The sequence below is a fragment of the Chrysochloris asiatica genome, unplaced genomic scaffold (assembly GCF_000296735.1).
Source record: "Chrysochloris asiatica unplaced genomic scaffold, ChrAsi1.0 scaffold00106, whole genome shotgun sequence".
In the NCBI taxonomy this organism is placed as follows: Eukaryota; Metazoa; Chordata; class Mammalia; order Afrosoricida; family Chrysochloridae; genus Chrysochloris; species Chrysochloris asiatica.
Genome location: NW_006408624.1, coordinates 8,329,786 through 8,348,964, shown reverse-complemented (window position 1 = coordinate 8,348,964; position 19,179 = coordinate 8,329,786). Strand labels below are relative to the sequence as shown.

At 48.4% G+C, this 19,179-nt stretch overlaps 1 protein-coding gene across 1 annotated transcript; it reads left to right on the top strand.

The window, feature by feature from the left end:
- The first annotated feature begins 908 nt into the window (after nt 1-908).
- On the top strand, nt 909-18,208 carry NT5C1A (5'-nucleotidase, cytosolic IA). The gene is made up of 6 exons (XM_006867620.1): nt 909-1,026; nt 10,218-10,385; nt 11,034-11,163; nt 13,246-13,368; nt 15,937-16,121; nt 17,843-18,208. Exons 1-6 carry the CDS (start codon nt 913-915, stop codon nt 18,206-18,208), a joined length of 1,086 nt encoding a protein of 361 aa, XP_006867682.1. The 5' UTR covers nt 909-912.
- The last annotated feature ends 971 nt before the right edge of the window (nt 18,209-19,179 follow it).

Sequence of the window (19,179 nt, the reverse complement as noted above, 5' to 3'; positions counted from 1 at the left end):
CTTATGCCCTAAGGATGGGTGGTCTTTGTGCCTGCACCCTAGGGGTAACACAAGTCTCACAACTCTAGGATGGTGGTCCAAGAAGATTCTTTGGTTACAAGGTCCCCCTTCTACACTCCCTCCTTCATAACCTTCACTACCTCAGCAAAGTGGACAGGTGGTGCCTGGAAACGCCTTTCCCCTGCTGGTGATCCAGGGAGCAAGAATCCGGGGTTTACAGTTTCTGGGAATCTTTCTAGTCTGGATCTCGCAACAGGCAGAGGGAAGCCTGCTCTCACCACTGACTTCAGGGGGCCTCCGCCAATGTATGGTAGAGCTGCCTGCCAGGGCCTACCACTACGCTCCGGGATGGGCGCAGAGTCCTCCTACTGGTGGATGGAACTGTCCATCCACACGTCTTCTCTATCCACCAGCGGACTGAGCTGAGGTCAGAAAGAAGGGGGTGCTGCTTGGGGTCCCACGTCCTCTCATTACAGGGGCAGTTAGCTGTTCATTTTGCTCCTCTGTGAATCCCCAGCCTAGGAAAAAGTGGTCAGGTCTCCCTGCTCTCTGCGTGCCCTTGAACGCCTGCGAAGAACATCTTTAATCTCCAGCAGCCCTACCATTAAAGTGCTGGGGAGGCTGGGGCTCCCCATTCACTTCGGGCGACTGGCGCTAAGGGAAAACGATCTCAGCTGTTACCCAATAAGCATACAACATCAACACACCCAATCAGCCCCCCACCCCCACTCTGGCGGGCGGGGCGACCCGCACCCCGCCCTGGTGGCCCGCTCACACGCGCTCACTCTCCGCCGCTGCCCGCCCCCTTCTCACGGCCGGGACGCATCTACCTCCTCCAGCCCAGCCCCCGCGCCCCGCGCGCCCCACGTCTCCGCAGCCACCTGGCACTGGTCGCGAGCTCAGAGCCTGAGCATGGAACCCGGGGAGCACCGGGAGCCCGGGCCCGGGGCAGAGACTGCGGCTCCGCGCTGGGAGGAAGACAAGACTTTCTATGACAACCTTGCGCCCAAGAAGAAACCCAAATCGGTAAAAGCGGGGAATGGGTAAGCGGGAATGCGAGAGGAGGGACACCCCTCCGCGGAGAGGGCTGAAAAGTCCTCTGGGGAGAGATCCGTGGCGCCCCTCCGGGAGGGGGACACAGCCCTCCACACCAGAATGGCCCGGCTTTGGCTTGGGCTCCGGTTTATTTTGGGATCTCTGCTCTGGTGCTTTTATTTTTTTTCCCCCCTGGGCTCGGGTTCCAAGCCAGAATGGCCCTCCCCTTGCGCCTTGCGCCCCAGCCTGGGGCGCGCGACAGTACTTGTTGCCAAAACCAGTCAGCGGCTCCAGCTGAAGCTCTGGCAACCAGGCTCAGAGCCTCGACTCCTTGCTGGGCACTCCGTCATCTGGTCACCGGGTTCCGGACCCGAAACTCTTCTCTTGAGCTTCGGCTCAGTGCTCCACGCTCCCTAAAGGAAGGAGGCTCCATTCTGGACTCTGAGCTTCTGATTTCTGCTCCAGGGCTCCCGGCTCTCCTTCCCTAGCAAGTCAGTAGCCCCAAGGCCCCGCGTGGGGGTCTCAGACATGCAGGGACTCATAGAGTCGTCAGCGCCTTTCCCCATCGGACAGATTCGTGACGCCTGGTGTTCCCCTGGCCTTGCTCACTCCGAACCTGGGGAGAAGACTGAGGATATAGGGTGGACCCGTGACAGCCTCCAAAGATTGACCTTAAAGCATTCTGCTGCTTCCCGCCAAAGACCCCTCCCCTGGAGATCCAACCATATCGATATTCATTCCCTGTGTACCTGCAAGCCCCTGGCTCAGCAGGAGAGATGAAGAAATGAATTAGGCCGAGTCCCCGCCTGGGCAGCTCGCTGTACACTGATAAAACCCCTTGAGGCGGACATTGATCAGATACAGTGGGAGTCTAGAGGAGGAAGTGACTGGGCTAGGGAAAGCTTTGTCGAGGAGGCATTTGAGCATTGTTAAGCTTGAGTTGAAGGCATTTCCCGGGCAGAAGGAAGAAAACACAAAGGCCAAGCTATGGAAAATAAGTAGCCCCTATGGCAAGCTCTGAAATTGAGGCCCAGCCCAAATATCTAACATCTATCTGTTAGATAACTACCATAGTATCCGCTCAAAGATATGTCAAGCTCGTTAATTGTTTACTTAACACATTATAGCACTACATGAAAATTACAACTGTGCCTTCCTTGTCTTCACTGATGAAAATCAGTCTTTTTTTTCCTACACTCATCAGAGCAAGTTCACGTCATCTGCCTTTACACATGGACTGCCTTTATCCATGTAGGATCAGCACTGGACTGTGAACCACAAGGCTGGCAGTTCAAACCCACCAGCTGCTTTTCAGAAACCCTATACGGTGTCGTTATGAGTCGGAACCGACTCGTTGGCACTAACAACAACAAGCTTTTATCCATGAAGCTCTCCAATAATAAAGTATTTGTTTTAACTTGCTAAATGATCTCATAAATGGTGATAGAACCTACCTTGGTTAATAGAAACTGCTCAGTGGTTCCCCCACCTCCCTACCCCCAGCATCTATCCCTACCCCCACCTTCAAGTGGTGCCCAGGGAGCTGTGCCATACCTACCATAGCTGAGATATGCCTCTGGGGAAACAGCGGGGATAAAAGACACTGTGATGCCTTTGAAAGTGAGGACTGTGTTCTGGAATCAGGCCTGAGTGAGAGAATGCACGATTGCTGAGAGATGAGTTGGAGGGATGCCCAGTGCCATGTTAAGAAGTCTGGACCTTATTAGGTGAGGTTTGTTGTTGTTGTTGTTGTTAGATGTCATCGAGTCAGTACCGACCCATAGCGACCTTATGCACAGCAGAATGAAACACTGCCCAATCCTGGGCCAACCTCACTATTGTTGCCACTCTTAAGTCCATCGATGCTGCTACTTAGCCAATCCATCTCATTGGGGGGTCTTCCTCTTTTTCTCTGACACTCCACTTTACCAAACATGATATCTTTCTCCAGTGACTGCTCCCTCCTGACAATATGTCCAAAGTATGAGAGATGAAATTTGGACATCTTGGCCTTTAAGGAGCACTCTGGCTGCACTTCTTCCAAAACGAATCTATTGGTTCTTTTGGCAGCCCATGCACTTTCAATATTCTCCTCCAAGACCATAACTCAAAGGCATCAATTCTTCTATGGTCTTCCTTATTCACTGTTTAGGGGGCGCCCAAAACTAGGTTCAACGGAGCCCCATCTTCAGGTGTGTAAATAACCAAACAATTGGGTTATTCGCTCACCTTATAATGAATATTAATATAAGCGTCATACGTTTGTCTCTGTGAATGAAATTTATAACAATAAACTATAGGAATCCTTAGTTCACGTGTTGATGTTCCACACAATAATTCATTTAGGGGGAAAGGCCATAATGCTTAGGGGAAGTAAAAAAAAAGTATGAAAACCATTATAGAGCTACTGCAGTGGTTTTCAACAGGGGATTAACTTGGTCCTATTTTCATTTTAGAAAGATCACTGTGGGGCAATGTGGAGGATGGATTGGAGAGGATGATGGGGACACACTGTGAGAAGATTGTCCCTGCTTGAGGAGAAAGCTGGACTAATGGGTGGTTTAGGGGATGGAGAGGAGGGGAGGGGACCAGCTCTCAGAATCCATGCCCATCCCACCCTAACACTGAGGATCCTAGGACCTCAAGCCAGTCATGGTCAGTCATGGCCATGCAGGCAACCCCTTAACTTCCTGGGTTCTCTGGAAGGTAGAGGCTGAGGTTTCCAGACCCTCTACTTTTTCCTATAGTGGCCTCTCCTCCTACAGGTTATTTTTGGGGTCTTCAGGCCTCATGAGGCCCATCAGGACCTAGTCTGGATTTATTCTCATCCCCAGGGGTCCTGAATAAAATATTTAACCCTTGAATACCATAGAAGGCATTAGAAGACTTCCTCAGTCTAGAGCTAGACTTTCGTCTCCAACAGCCCTTCTTCCACTAAGTTCTAGAAATAATGGCTTTGATTCTGTTTCTATCTTGGGCACAATAGGCAGAATCATGTTGGTCTAAAGGGGGAAGCTCCCTCCCTGGTAGGGCTGGGCTGCTCTCCATCAACCTCTCTCTCCACCCCCACCCCCCATGTTCCCCAAGCCAAAGCAATCAGCCTGTAATCCAGTCCTGGTGGGAGGCAGCTGGCAGGGCCCTGGATCCCTGGAACACAGAGCTTCCAGGCAGAACTCTAGTCTGGAATAAGGATGGGCTGCTCTAACCCAATCCCCAGTCTAGAATCTGGGCTTCCTTCTGATTTTTGGAGGTGCTGTACCTAGATGTACCTGACAATACATAACAGGTGACCTCCCTCTGAGGCCAGGTCCAAGAAGGTCTCTAAGTGCTCAGGACCCTGGCTTCTCCTCTGCTCAGCCCAAACCATACTCTCTTGCAATCTATAACCCTCAGAGAGCCCATCTTGACCTCACTTAGTATTGAGGTTGGCTCCTACATACACCTTATTGAGAGTCTCCTCCCCATCCCAACCTCGGCGCTGGCTTCTTTCTCCCCAGCCCCTTTCACCTTCCTTCAGTTCTGCAGAGTCTGACCCAGCCACTCATACTGTTGTTGTTGTTGTTAAGTGCCATCGAGTCGGGTCCGACCCATAGCGACCCTGTACAGGGTTTCCGAGGGTGTAAATCTTTACAGGAGGATTCAAAAAAGTTCATGGAAAAATGAAAAAGTATGGAATTCTTTCCACAAAGTTTTTGAAGCCCTTTTGTGTGCCCAGCTAAGTCTCAAGTTTCCTCTAGTTGCTCTTGCCCCCTACGCCTCAGATTCTGCCTCATTGGACCGTGCTGGAAGCAGTCTGAGTTGCGAGGCAGGGTTCTGCCCTTGGCGCCGCCAATCTGAGGGCAGAAGGCTTCAGTCTGGGGACATGGTGCCCCTCATATTTGTGTTCCCAGGGTCTCCATATGCAGGATTTCCCTGGTTTCCCAGTTTCCTATATGGGAGGGTAAAGCTAGAGAGGAGAGAAACTGTGTCTGGTTTTTCCCAAATCTGGAAGAGTCAAACTGGAACTATAACCCTGCCCTGACTCTATCGTTTAGTGGCTGTGTTACCTTGGACAATTTATTTGACCTCCTTTAGCCTCAGTTTCTCCATCTATACGATGGGAGAGACTAACAATACCTACCTCAATATTTATATGAGTGCTTGATTACTAGCCCAAAGATTGGTGGTTCAAACCCACACCAGACAGGCCTGATGATCTCCTTCCAAAAGATCATAGCCTTGAAAGCCCTGTGGAGCACTTCTACTCTGTACACATGGGTTGGCATGAGTTAGAATCGACTCAAGAGCAATTAACAACAATCTGTTTGACACATTCAGCACAGTATATGATATACAGTAAGTATCTAATAGAAATGTCCAGGATGGTGTTCAAAATACTTAACAACTGGTACAGCATGGACCAAAACCAATCATAACTGACCACCAAGTCTTGGAACTGGTCCAGGGTCCTGTATGCAGGCCATAATGGGAAGGGTTATGTCAGAAAAGAAACTGAGGTTGCAAGGGTGTGAGTCTTCTGGGGATAACTGAGGAGGTGCTCAACCGAGAGGTTGCTGTGTGGATAGAGCCTAATCTTGATGCAGAGACTTGAAATCTCATTTTGACTCTGCCTTGACTTTGCTGTGTGAACTAGAGTAATACTCTATCCCTCTCTGGGTCTATTTACCCAGAGACTCCTGGGGCTAGGGCAGCCAGGACATTTTTCTAATAATGGCCAGAGGTGGGATGGGATGGTATCTGGGTACCCAGTTTAGCCAGAGGGTCCCGGGATTCAGCAATCTGGCAGGGACTGTGGGACAGATAGTTAAGAGCAAGACCTTGGCTGGTTGCCTGGGCTGGAGTGGCTGTCTTGGGAACCTGCTTGAGGGGACTGAGAGGGAAGTTGACTCTCTGTCCTTGAAGAGGTGATGGGTCTGTCCCTGGGGCAGTGAACTCAGGAAACAAGGCAAACTCAGTCCCTGACCTGAAGGCCTACATGGCTTCCTGGGTGTCTGAACGTAGTCTGTTCCCTTACCATCCCCAGCGATCCCTCTATCACCTCTTTTCTTTGTCTTTATTGTTGTTGTTTTAATCTTTATATTGTGAATTGAGTGAAGGTTTACAGAGCAGATCATCAGTTTTACATTTAACAAATCATACTCATCGTTTCATCTCAATGAGTGCAATTCTCTCAATGTAACATCATTTATCCCACTTCCTCTGTGTAATTCCAGTTTCCATTCCTTCTTCTTTCCCGATCTTTCTGAAGTTTGTCCTTAGGTCAGTGCTGCCCTTTTGATCTTAAATGGTTGAGCATTCCCTGTTGTGCCTACTTCATTAGCGTTGGTGTCCCCCCTATATAGCTATCTGCTGCCTGGCTGTAAATTGAGCCACAAGGACAAGTTCAATTCCAGCCCTTAAGAGTGGCCAAGGACCATAGTCTCCAGTCTCTTGCTGACCAGTAAGCCTGGTCTTTTTGATAAATTTGAATTTTGTTTCACATTTTCTCCCATTCTATCCAGTACCTTCTAATGTGGTCCTTTTCAGAAGAGTTGGTAGTGGTAGCTGGGCATCATCTAGTTCTGGTCTCAGGGTCATAGAGACTGATGTTCATGTATTCTATTATTCCACTGAACTAATTGATAACAAGTGTCTTCAACTTTCATCTTTCTTCTTTCCTCCATACAGGAAGAGAACAATAGTTGCATCTTAGCTTGCCACTCATGAAATTTAAAGATCAGTAACTACTCACAAACGTAGGATGTAGAACATTGTCGTTATGGACTATGTTATACCAATTGACCATGTATCCTCCAAGATTATGGTCCTGAACCCCCAGGCCCAGCAGCTCATTCCTTCAAGGTGTTTGGTAAAGTCCAAGATGTATCATAATTTTGCCCCTTGTGTGCTCCACCACATTCATGGATAATGTTTGTTAGTTCTGACACTACAGAATGAAATGCGGCCAGGTCCTGCTCCAACCTTATATTCATTGTTACGCTTGAGCTCATTATTTCTGCCACTGTGCCAATCCATCTTGTTGGGGGTCTTCCTCTTTTTCACTGACCCTCCACTTTCCCAAGCATGATATCCTTCTCCAAGGACTAGACCCTACTGATAATATGTCTGAAGTATGAGAGACCAAGTCTGGTCATCCGGGCTTCTAAGGAGCATTCTGGCTGTGCTTCTTCCAACACAGGTTTGTTCGTTCTTCTGGCAGTCCACGGTACTTTGAATATTCTCCTCCAACACCATAACTCAAATGCATCAATTCTTCTATGGTCTTCTTTATTCATTGTTCAACTTTCACATGCATATGAAGCTATTGAAAGTACCACGTTTGGGACAGGCACACCTTAGCCCTCAAACTGACATCTTTGCTGTTGAACACTTTAAAGAGGTTTTGTGCAGCAGATTTGCCTAATGCAATACGTAGGATATGTTTGTAGCAAAGATAAATACCCATGCATAACTACCCTCTGTCAAACCTTTGTAAATGTGTGGGTATACTCCCCCTCCCACACCCATTCAGCCTGTGTATCCATCCAGGTATCTACTCGTAGATCACTGTTACTGTCATATCACCTCATTTTCTTAGGGCTTTCAACTTTATCTTCTTTCTTTGAAGGTTCACAGTAGCCAAGAGGATTAGGAGGTATCTATTCCAAAGACACACCACAATGGTGGTCAGCAACTGTTAAAGACATTTGGGCTACATCTCAAAGGAAAGACACATGCCCGCTACTGCTGCCTTACACACACCATTACATGTACTTTACACATACCCTACTGGCCACATGCACAATCTTGGGGTTAAAAGTCAAATATAAGATGAGGTCCACTCTATGAGCTTGGAGAACTTGTTGGTCTTCCATTCCTACTTTGGAGTTGTAAAGATGCACTGTTTGATATAGTAGCCTCTATCAGTGTAGTGGTTACGAATCGGGTTGCGAACCTCATGGTCAGCAGTTTGAAACTACCAGCTGTTCCGTGGGAGAAAGATGAGGCTTTCTGCTCCCATACAGATTTATAGCCTCGGAAACCCTGTGCAGGGTCACTATGGGTCGGAACCAACTCGACGGCACTTAACAACAATAACAACAACAACATCCATATGTGGCTATTTCAATTTAAATTAATTAAATATCAGTACAATTAAAAATTCATTTCCTCGGTCTCACTAGCCAAGTGCCTCACAGACAAATGGAGCTAGTGGCTGCATCATTGGACAGCACGGATTAAAGAACATTTCCGTTATCACAGGAAGTTCTATCAGGCATTGCTCTTCTAAAGGATGACACCAATCCCAAATCTCTGTCTTGGGGATAGACCATGAAGGGAGAGGTCATTTCTACTGCATCTCCAGCACAGTGCCTGGCACTTGATTGGGGTCCAGGTTAGACCCCAGAGAGTAACAGTAGAGATGAATGCATCTCCCACAAAGCAACAAAGAACAAGCAAGAAGATGAGGTCCACTTATGAGTCTTGCCCCCTAGTTGATCGAACCCCTGCCTATCCTGCTGGGGTCATCTACACTCACCCCACAAACCCTCTCTCCTCACATTTGTGAATTCATTAGGCATGTTCCCACTTCCTCCCGCCTTCCTCCACCATACTCCCTTTTCAAGGCATCCTTTTCCATGACAACTTCTTCTGAACTCCTGTCATCCAGACTTTGCTTTCCCTTCTGTGCTAGCACTCATTTCAGTCCCACTGGCATACAAGTGACCTGTCTCTGAGCCTGTGTGCTTTGGAAGCAGGAACCGAGTGTCTACCTGGCACAGCCCAGGTGCCTGACACAAAGAACCCATGCATGTGTGTAAAATTCAAATCAACCAAAATTCTGTTCTCTAAGTAAATTGAACAGATTAGAGCACTGCACTTCAGTTTCTATTTAACATAAAATTTAGGGTTTTGATTCAGTTAGTATTGTTTCTTATTGAAATTCATCACTTGAAAGTTCAGAGATAGCCATTCATTCACTCCATAAAGAATTACTGAATACCTACAGCAAGTCAGGCACAATACTAAGTACTAGAATAATGAACCAGAGAGATACGGTTCTTGCTGCTTCAAAACTGACAGCCCAGAGAGAAAATAATTTAATAAACAATCATAATTTAGTATTACATTTTAATCCAGACTAGAGGAGGTGACATCTAGTTTGAGACCAGAGGTTAAATAGAAATTAGCTGGATAGAGTCAGGGAAAGAGTGGATCAGGCAGAGGGCACATCATATGCAAAGGCCCAGAGACAGAGAGTGAAGGCATGCTCAGGGATAGGAGAAAGTCCAAATAAGCAAAGGCAGGAAATAAGTAGGTAAGAGTGGAGAGAATAGGATTCCAGTGTGAAGAGCCTCCTGTGCCACACCAAAGGCTGCTAACCTTATTTGGAGAAAAGTGGGCACCAAAAAAGGGTTTCAAGCAAGCCTTGATCAGAGAAACCCCTGATAACAGTTAGAGGAGAGATTAGGTGGCTGATCAAGGATGATGCACTGAAAGGTAGTAGTGGAGGTAGGAAGAATTGGCTATTGTCTAACAGAATTGACGGGTTTGGGTGATTCATTGATGAGGGAAGGAAGTTGAGGATGTTATCAGGTCTTCTGGCTTGGAGTGGATGGTGGTGCTGAGTGGAGGTGACAAAGGGAGAGGGGACCAGATATGGGAAATGGAGAAGGTGGTAGAAGTTTAGTTTTGAGCATGTCAAGTATGATTGTTAGCCAACTGGGGCAGTTAGCTGATATGGCTGTAGCTCAGAAGACAGATCTGGACTGGAGATAAAGTTTCTTATATAATTGTCATGGTTTTAAACACCATGTCTTCCTGAGGGCACGTAGCTCGCATTTTACAATGGAAACCATCTGGAGGTGATCTTGAGCATCAGTCCTTCTTTGGCTATTTACAGTGTATTCATTTTTCTGTTGTGTCCAGATGACCAACTGGATTGCAAACTCCCTGAGGTCATGTCATTCCCAACAGATTATGTTCCTAGGTGGGGAGTCATCATCTCCCACAGTCCCTAGTTGGGTCCTACCCAGGGGGATCCTGATCTAAGTTTTCCCCTCCTCAAGGCTGAGCCTCTTTAAGGTAAGGAAGGGTTGGACCTGATTTTCTCCATGTCCCCAGTATCTGGAGGGGCCCACAAATGCACACCTACCTTAGGGGAGGTCTGAGCAATGGCCCTTCCCTCCATATCTCTGCAGCCCAAGCCTCAGAATGCAGTCACCATTGCTGTGTCCTCGCGAGCCTTGTTCCGAATGGATGAGGAGCAGCGGATCTACACGGAGCAGGGTGTGGAGGAGTACGTGCGCTACCAGCTGGAACACGAGAATGAGCCCTTCAGTCCTGGGCCCGCCTTCCCCTTTGTGAAGGTGAGGGGGCAGGGCCACCATTAGCCCAAACAGGGAGGAAAAAAGGGTCCCCTCCGGGCAGATGCAATGCTGCAGGTGCACCACTTAGCTAAGGGGCAACCTTTATAGATCACAGTGCACCTGTCCCATTGTGCATGGGATGGCCATGACTGGGAGGTAACACAACAGCCGCTAACAACAACAGCAATGCGAGGTAACCAGTTTGGTGAGTGGAACAACATGGGCTGGATTTTGACCCCCACTTACCTTTTTGTGTAGGAGCCATGGTGGCACTGTAGGATAACCACTGGACTACTAAAACCACAAGTCTGGCAGTTCAAACCCACCAGGTACTGTTCAGGAGAAAGATAAGGCTTTCTGATCCTGTAAAGATTTACAGCCTCAGAAACCCTATACAGGGTTGCTGTGAGTCAGAACCAACAACACAGCACACAACAACACCCTTTTGTGTGCCCTTGTGTGGTAAAACCTACACAGCAATAGAGAACAGCATAATGAGAAAGTAATCAACGTCCACTGGTCTCATCCCAAGCCTTGCCACTGACTACCTATTCTGCCTTCTCCCCCTCCCATTGCATCCCAACCCTGGCCACCAACTCAAGGTATCAATCCCTGGGGTCTGAGCCACATGTGTCCTCTCCCATCCAGGCTCTGGAAGCTGTGAACAGGAGGTTACGGGAGCTGTATCCCGATAGTGAGGACCTTTTCGATATCGTCCTCATGACCAACAACCACGCCCAAGTGGGAGTTCGTCTCATCAACAGTATCAACCACTATGGTGAGCAGGAGGGACCTGGTCATGGGACATGCCCTCTAGGGACAGGGCCACATGCTGGCTGGAACTCCAGGTCATATGTTGTATTGGCCAACTGGCTCTAGCATGAAGCAAAAACAAACAAAAAACAAAATGCCCTGATTTGTAGCGATAGTCAGGGTATAGATATTCACACACAACTGATTTTCCAGCTACCAATGGTTGAATAACCTAACTGGATCCAAAAATTTCAGAATGCTTAACATTCAACTCTTGAGAGCCAGTACAACTAACTAGGTTCCAGCACCCCACTTCACAGGCAGAGATTGGGCAGGGCACTCATGACCTCTGTGCCTCAGTTTCTCTATGTGGAATGGAGCTAACAAGTCTCACTGGGCTATTAGAAGGATCGGGTTAGATCATCAGAGTGAAAGCACTTTGTGTCTTAGTCCAAACTCGTGACTGAAAGTAACAGACATTCCAGAGCTTGTTTTAGTGAAAGAAAATAATTTGTTGTTTACAGGGGATTCGTTTAGACTACATAAGGGCTGTTGATGCAGTAGCTAAGCATTGTCTGCTTCAAACCCACCAACTGCTCTGCAGAAAATAGAAGTGGTAGCCTGCTTCCTTAAAGAGTGCAGCCTTAGAAACCCTAGGTGCCAGGCAACTTTATGAGTCCGAATGGACTTGAAGGCTGGGTCAATCAATGGGTCAGCTTAGATTACAGGGCAGGAAGTGAAAGGCCTGAGTCCACCTAAGGGAAATTATTCCAGGGGATCTTTTATTTTCTTCTTTCAATCTCTGGGTTGCATGTTGTTGCTGTTGGTAAGTGTCATCAAGTCAGTTTCAACTCATAGCGACCCTGCATAGGGTTTCCGAGGAGCAGCTGGTAGCTTTGAACTGTGGACCTTGTGATTTGCAGTCCAGTGCTGATCCTTACAGCACTTTTCTCTGCAAGTCTGATCCTTTTATTTTTCTCTCACATTCCCTGTTTGTCTCACCAAATTAGTTTTCTATAGTTTCCTGGATACAACTTGAAATGTATCTGTTTGCGAGTTGAGTTGTCAGTTTTGAATCCTAATTTTAAATTGCTGGGAAGGTGAGGGGTGACATTCAAATTATTTAACCACCTGTGTGACATCAGCGCTGAGCAATTAGAGTAGACCCCGCCTGTAGTTCTGGAGAAAGGAGCCCTGGTGACGTAGTGTGTTAAACATCGGCTGCTAACTTTTAGGTCAGTGGTTCAAACCTACCAGCTGTCTCCTCGTGTAAAGATTGCAGTCTTGGAAACCCAATGGAGTGGTTCTACTCTGTCTTAGAGGGTCGCTATGAGTCAGAATGACCCAATGGCGGTAGGTTTGGGTTGGGTTTTGGTAGTGCTGGAACAGAGTCCTGAAGGGCCTCTGCTTTGCCATGCATCTCCTTCCCAGGGTGGACAAGGGTTCTCAGGGAAGGAACTGGGAACCCTTGTCCACCCAGTGAGCTCACAGCAACTGCCAATTACTAACAGCAAATATTTTAACCACCTCAGCAGCTATGCTTATGGTTTAAACCAAACCAATTGCCATGGAATTGATTTCAACTCCTGGTGAATCAGAGTAGAACTGTGATCTATAGAGTTTTCAATGGCTACTTTTTTGGAAGTAGATTCCCAAGCCTTTCTTCCAAGGTGCCTCTAGGTGGACTCAAGCCTCGGGTCTTTTGGATAGTAGCTAAGTTCTTAACTGTTTGTGCCACCCAGGGACTTCCTGCTGATGGGTAAGTACAGAGTAGGAAAAAGAATAAGCTTGGGTCAGCTGTTTGTGCCTTATCCAATCAGCTTTGCCCACGAAAGTGGGCTCATATATCATAGTCATGACTGGATGGCCCACATCTTACATCTTACAGTACTATGATTCCCTGACAAGAGGGTGTTATAACGAGGTAGACAATTGCTCCAGAGGGATGACTTCATAGATGAAGAATGGAAGGGCTCAGAGAAGTGGAATGGCTGGTCCAAAATTCTACCACTCAGCACCAAGATGGTGCCTACTGAACAAAAGAGCTGCTCTGAAGCCCTTAAGGCTGACCATTACTTCACATGGGGATCTTCTTCCTCCTTTCCAGACCTGTTCATCGAGAGGTTCTGCATGACAGGTGGGAATAGCCCCATCTGCTACCTCAAGGCCTATCACACCAATCTGTACTTGTCAGCTGATGCGGAAAAAGTGCGGGAAGCCATTGATGAAGGTCAGTCAGGTGGGGAAGGGAGAATATGGGGCGTCTGGTGAAGAGGTCTAGAAATGGGAGTTCTGAGCAGTTGCTGGGGGTTGCCATGGTAACTGAAGACGTGGCTGTGCGGTGCTTCTAAGTCCTGAGACCTGCCCTTTACACTTTGAGAATTAGGCCCCACTTATCCTACTTTTATAGGGGCTCTGGTGACACAGTGGTCAAAGTGCTCAGCTGCTATCCAAAAAGTCAGAGCCTTAAATGCACCAGCCGCTCTGCAGGAGAAAGATGTGGCAGTCTGCTTCTGTAAAGATTTACATCCTTAGAAACCCTATGGGCAATTCGGCTCTGTCCTATATATAGGGTCACTGTGAGTTGAAATTGACTAGAAGGCAGTGGGTTTGGTTTGGGATATCCCACTCATCACCATCTTCCTGTTGTTATGGGAACCTTTCTTACTCCCTTCTAAGATTCCTCCAGGTCAGTCCAGGTGTTTTGATTCCTGTGTGACCTTGGGCAGCCTCTGAGGGATAAGCTGGGAAATGACCAGTATCTCCAGCAGTGGAGCTGGTCAGTGCTGGGGTGAGCTCAGGAGACCCAGCTTCAAATACTGACAAAGAGAATCTCCTTCTCCCCAACCATGTGTCTCTTATGGAGTCTCAGTCCTTTGCATCTGGAAGCAAACAGGCCATAGAGGAAGAAGGGACCGCCCAGCTGCCTGAGTGGGTTCCTTAGGCCAAACACTGGTGTTGGGTTTCTTTATGAACCAACAATATGTTCATTTTTCTCTTCTTCTCCCATGCTGTGTTCTGTCAGGACACCTGGCCTCATTCCCCTACTGCCTCACTGCCCTGAGCTGCTGGGGTTGAGGGAGGCTTCACAAGGCTTTTTAAAACAAGTACCAGAAAACATTTCCTACACAGATGGCCCACCCTCTGGTTGGGACCTCTGTGTGTCTGTAATTTGACTCAGACTAGAAAGTAGGGGCATGGTCAGGAGGGGGCACTGCTCAGGGTGAGCTGGTTCATCTTCACTTCAGGGATGGCAGAAAGCCCAGGGCCCGCTCCTACTTACAGCATCCTGCTGTAAGGAACTATGAGTCTACCTCTGCCTGAGCCCAGCCCCTGTGATCGTAGATTCCCCAAGAGCAGGATGGAAGTCAAGTTTGGCGAGATCAAGAATAGGGAATGGACTGAGCTAGCTGCCCCAAACCCCAGCCTTCTAGAACTCTTTTTCTCTGTAGTCCAGTGTAGCTCTTGCTTGGAGCCTGGGTCCCCAACAGGCATCCTTGATGCCCTGGAGCAGCCCAGGACTGCAGAGAGTCTGTACACAGTCAGACATACATAGTACCTCCTGCCCAGGGCCACCCATGTTGTCTCAAGGAACCCTGAATGATCAGGTTGCCTCAGTAGAACCTTCTTGGGGGCCTTTGTGGCAGAAGTCCCAGGGTGGATCTCAGTCCCAGATAGAGCTGAAAAGGCCATTAATTCTACAAATACACAGAAAAGGTGAGGAATTTTCAAGAATCAACAGTGAGGGAGAGCCTGAGACCACGTGGAGTCAGGTTCCTTTGCAGCCCCTTGTATGTCTACATGGGAACCTATGGAGAAGCCTGGGCAGGAGAGCCATGGGCCGGGGGATCCTCCAGCCAGGACTGCTATTGGCCTTATAAATATTCAAGTTTACTGAATCCTGCAATCCATTTGATGAGCAATTCCTGCCCTGAGCCCTCTGAATGCGCCTGACTGCTGCCCTAGGGTTCCCCAAATCTCCCCACAAACCAACCACTAAAGGGGTAACCCTGAAACAGGCTAAGGTCCTCAAAGTGACAGCCAGTGTCGGTTCTTATTAGCCAATGTCCATGCCCTCCCACCATTAAAATATTTGCTTTCATTAGTTATCTACTGCTGCCTAACAGAAAATGTGATCTTAAAGAACAAAAATGGATTTTCTCACAGTTTCAGAAGACTGGAAATCTGAATTCAGGGTGTAGCTCACAAGGAGTTTCCTTCTATGTCTGTTTCAGCTTCTAGTAGCAGGCTACTCTAGGAGTTCCTGGTCTAGCAGATATATCTGCAGTGTCTGTCTCCCCCATTGTTGTTCTTGTTAAGTGCTGTCAAGTCAGTTCCTACTCATAGTGACCTTGTATAGGCTTTCCAAGGAGTGGATGGTGAGCTTCAGCCATCAACCTTGCTGTTCAAACCGACCTTGCAGTCCAGCACATTAACTGGCAGTGCCACCCAGGACTCCATCTCCCCTGCAGATGTCTCTATTCTGCTCTTTCTACAATACAGAAGTGCTTAGGTTTAGGAACCATCCTACTCTGACATGGTGTCATTAGCATAACAAAAGAAAACTATTTTCTCCTAACAGGGTCATATTTACAGGTGTAGGGGCTACATTGGAGGGGGGTGCTGGGGACACAATTCAATTCGTAAAATCAGCCTTGCCCAAAGTCCTGAGTGAGGCAGGTGGGGCAGCAATAGCCTGAGATAGCCCTTTCCTGCCACCAGGGCAGTTGTGGGGGTTTTCAGAAGGGTCTTCGATGCATAGCCAGGAGCTAGTCAACACTTGCCTCTCTCTGCTCAGGGATTGCAGCCGCCACCATCTTCAGCCCCAGCAGGGATATGGCTGTGTCCCAGAACCAGCTGCGCGTGGCCTTCGATGGGGACGCTGTGCTCTTCTCTGACGAGTCGGAGCGCATCGTCAAGGCCCACGGGCTGGACAGATTCTTTGAGCATGAGAAGACTCATGAGAACAAACCTTTGGCTCAGGTATTCCACATAGTCCCTGGAACCTCCCAGTGGAGCAAGGCAGCTCCCCAAAACTTGTCCTAGGACTCAGCCCCAGTCCAGAACCCCAGCCCAGAATCTAGCCAGGTTGTCTCACCAAGCCTCCAGCCCTCAACCTTCTCCCTGGGCCCCTGACTCCCTTCAATGAACTGCATCCCCCACTCACTGAAGCTCTCCTAAAGTCCCTAATTCTCTCTCAGAGGTCTTCTCAGAAGCGCCCACCTCTGCTTTGCAGTTCCAATTCTCTTTCTGAAGTTCCCATGACCTCTCTGAAGCCCCATCCCCATTCTGAGGCCTCTATTCTCTCCCTGAAGCCCCATCACCTCTCTGAAGCCCCCACTGGATAAAAGAACTGGATTGGCACCTCTCACTAGAGCAAGAAGACCCAGCTGGGTGGGGGTCTGCAGGACTCTCCTGTCATCTAGCCCTCATTCAGGGACTCAGAGACCCTCACTCGTCCTCAGACTGCTCAGCATCTTTCTGAAGGTAGAATAGGCCCTGGAGCTTAGTGGAAACTCCCTGGGATTAGATTTTCCAGCCTTCCTGGAAGTTACTATTTATGCTTTTAACAAAACTCTGGGTGCTCAAAAATCCCAGAGCCCCTCTCTGTCAAGAGCCCAACAGGCCCCAGGGCTTCAGTGTGGCTCTGAGTGTTTATTTCAATTGTGTTTGTTGGTTCCACCTGAGATCCTTGGGAAGCCAGGGCAGGATAATTTTCCCACAAAGTGGTGGGCAGAACCTTTACTTATTTCCAGTTGCTTTCACCGTTTTCTTCTTCATCCGGTTCTTTATTCATAAAACCTCATCAAGCTTCATTGTTCTGAGTGCAGTCCTTCACCCTAGGGGACTTGAACATGATACCTGGAGACACCCATGTGTCTGATGAGCAGGGTTGACATTTATCAGTTCATCTGTCCCAGTTGTTCACTCCCAGCTGGAGTCTGTTCTGATTGGATGACACTCATGCCATCATTGCTAATGATCTCTGATACCCTCCCTTCTGATGGGCACAGATGGCCACACTTACAGAGCTACATGGAAGACACCCATGTACCTGGTAGGCACATGGACCGATAACATAGTTACAGTTGTCCTGGGCTCCATCACAATAATACAGACACCCAGACTTACATTTGTTGTTGTTAGGTGCCATTGAGTTGGTACTGACTCATCAACCCTATGCACAACAGAACGAACTACTGCCCGGTCGGTCCCTTGCCAACCTCACTTATATAGATGTGCACCATCCCACTGATGCATGGCCTCAGAAGACAGGTTGTCATTGCCGTTTGCTGCCACCAATCATCCTGAGGATTGGTTGTAATTGCTGTGATCCATAGTTTCCATTGGCTGATTTTCAAAGGTAGATCGTCTGGCCTTTCTTCCTATTCTGTCTTAGTCTGGAAGCTCTGCTGACACCTGTTCAGCATCACAGCAACACCCAAGCCTCCACTAAGAAGTAGGTGGTGGCTCCACATGAGGTGCACTGGCCAGGAATTAAACCCAGTCTTCCTCATGGAAGATCAGAAGTCTACCACTAAATCTCCAGGTATAGGAAAACTGAAAGACTTAGGGAGTTTGAGAAGCTTGCCTACTCCAAACAAGAAGACATTAGCACTTAAGGGAGGGAAGCTAGCTGGAGCATAGGGGTGGCAAGTGGTAGGAAGAATATGGCGTTCACATGCTCCTTTGCCTTCTCATAGGGCCCCCTAAAGGGCTTCCTGGAGGCACTGGGTAGACTACAAAAGAAGTTCTACTCCAAGGGTCTAAGGCTGGAGTGCCCAATCCGCACCTACTTGGTGACAGCGCGCAGTGCAGCCAGTTCTGGTGCCAGGGCTCTCAAGACCCTGCGCAGCTGGGGCCTGGAGACGGATGAGGCACTGTTTCTGGCTGGAGCACCCAAAGGTCCCCTTCTTGAGAAGATCCGCCCACACATCTTCTTTGATGACCAGATGTTCCACGTGGCTGGGGCTCAGAAGATGGGCACAGTGGCTGCCCATGTGCCTTACGGTGTGGCACAGACACCCCGGCGGACGGCAACACCAAAGCAGTCCCCATCCACCCAATAGCTGAGCGACCACACTGAGCGACATTACTGTGGGCACAGCTTCTTATCATATCTCGGCAACCCATCCAGTGAGCCCCACTAGTTCCTCGCCACTCTGCCTGGTCTCTGTGGGTGAGGAACGGATGCAGACTGGGCTGGCATTCTCATCATCCATCCTTTGGGTCAGCACTGTGCCCTCGCTGGAAAAGTAAGACTGCAGAGTAGCTGGACTCCAGTGATGGGACTGACGGTGGGGACGTCAGAAAAGCCAAGATGCCTGCAAAGGGGCTGGCTTGTGGTGAAAACTAGTTCAGTTTGGTGCAAAGAACACTGACTGCTTTGAGAGAGAGAAAGGATCTGACTTCTGAGTTCTGTCCTGACTTTAACTGCATGACATTGAGTAAATCCCTCCCCTTCATGGACCTCAGTTTCTGCATCTTTTAGGTGGTCTTCAAACTCTTCTTTAACCAAAGCAGCTAGATTTTATAAGATTGTCCTCTCAGAAGTACACATTCTATACCTGGGTTGCTGCCAGTATGTATTGCCATATTTTGCAATTCTGCACAAATTGCAAAAGGATTTTGGTGATGGTGGTGGCGGTGGTTATGTGCCGTGGAGTTGGTTCTGATTCATAGTGACCCTGTATAGGGTTTCCAAGGCTATAAATCTTTATGGGAACAAAAAGCCTCATCTTTCTCCCTAGGCAAATTAATTACTAAAAGACCGCCCTTCTTTTGAGTTGGCCCAGACAGAGGCTAGATTTCAGTCACATGGGCAAAATGTGCAGTTATCCACAGCAACTCTATAATTTTCAATGTTTTGAACTCACTGGGCAAGATGATCTGCTTCCTATACCGTGGCCTGTGATTCTCTAATCTGGGTCTTCAGGGTCAGCTGCCTGGTGAGGATTTGTGGTAAGGAGTGAGGGGAGTGCCTTTAACATGTAGCATACAGTCCTCCAGCCAGCAGGGGGCACTGCGGGTTCCTCCTGGG

Bases quoted from the DNA above. Each gene is read 5' to 3' on its own strand.
- NT5C1A (XM_006867620.1), top strand. From the start codon at position 913: ATGGAACCCGGGGAGCACCGGGAGCCCGGGCCCGGGGCAGAGACTGCG. The intron at 11,164-13,245 runs GTGAGCAGGAGG...CCTCCTTTCCAG, and splicing joins CAACAGTATCAACCACTATG to ACCTGTTCATCGAGAGGTTC. The intron at 16,122-17,842 runs GTATTCCACATA...GCCTTCTCATAG, and splicing joins AGAACAAACCTTTGGCTCAG to GGCCCCCTAAAGGGCTTCCT.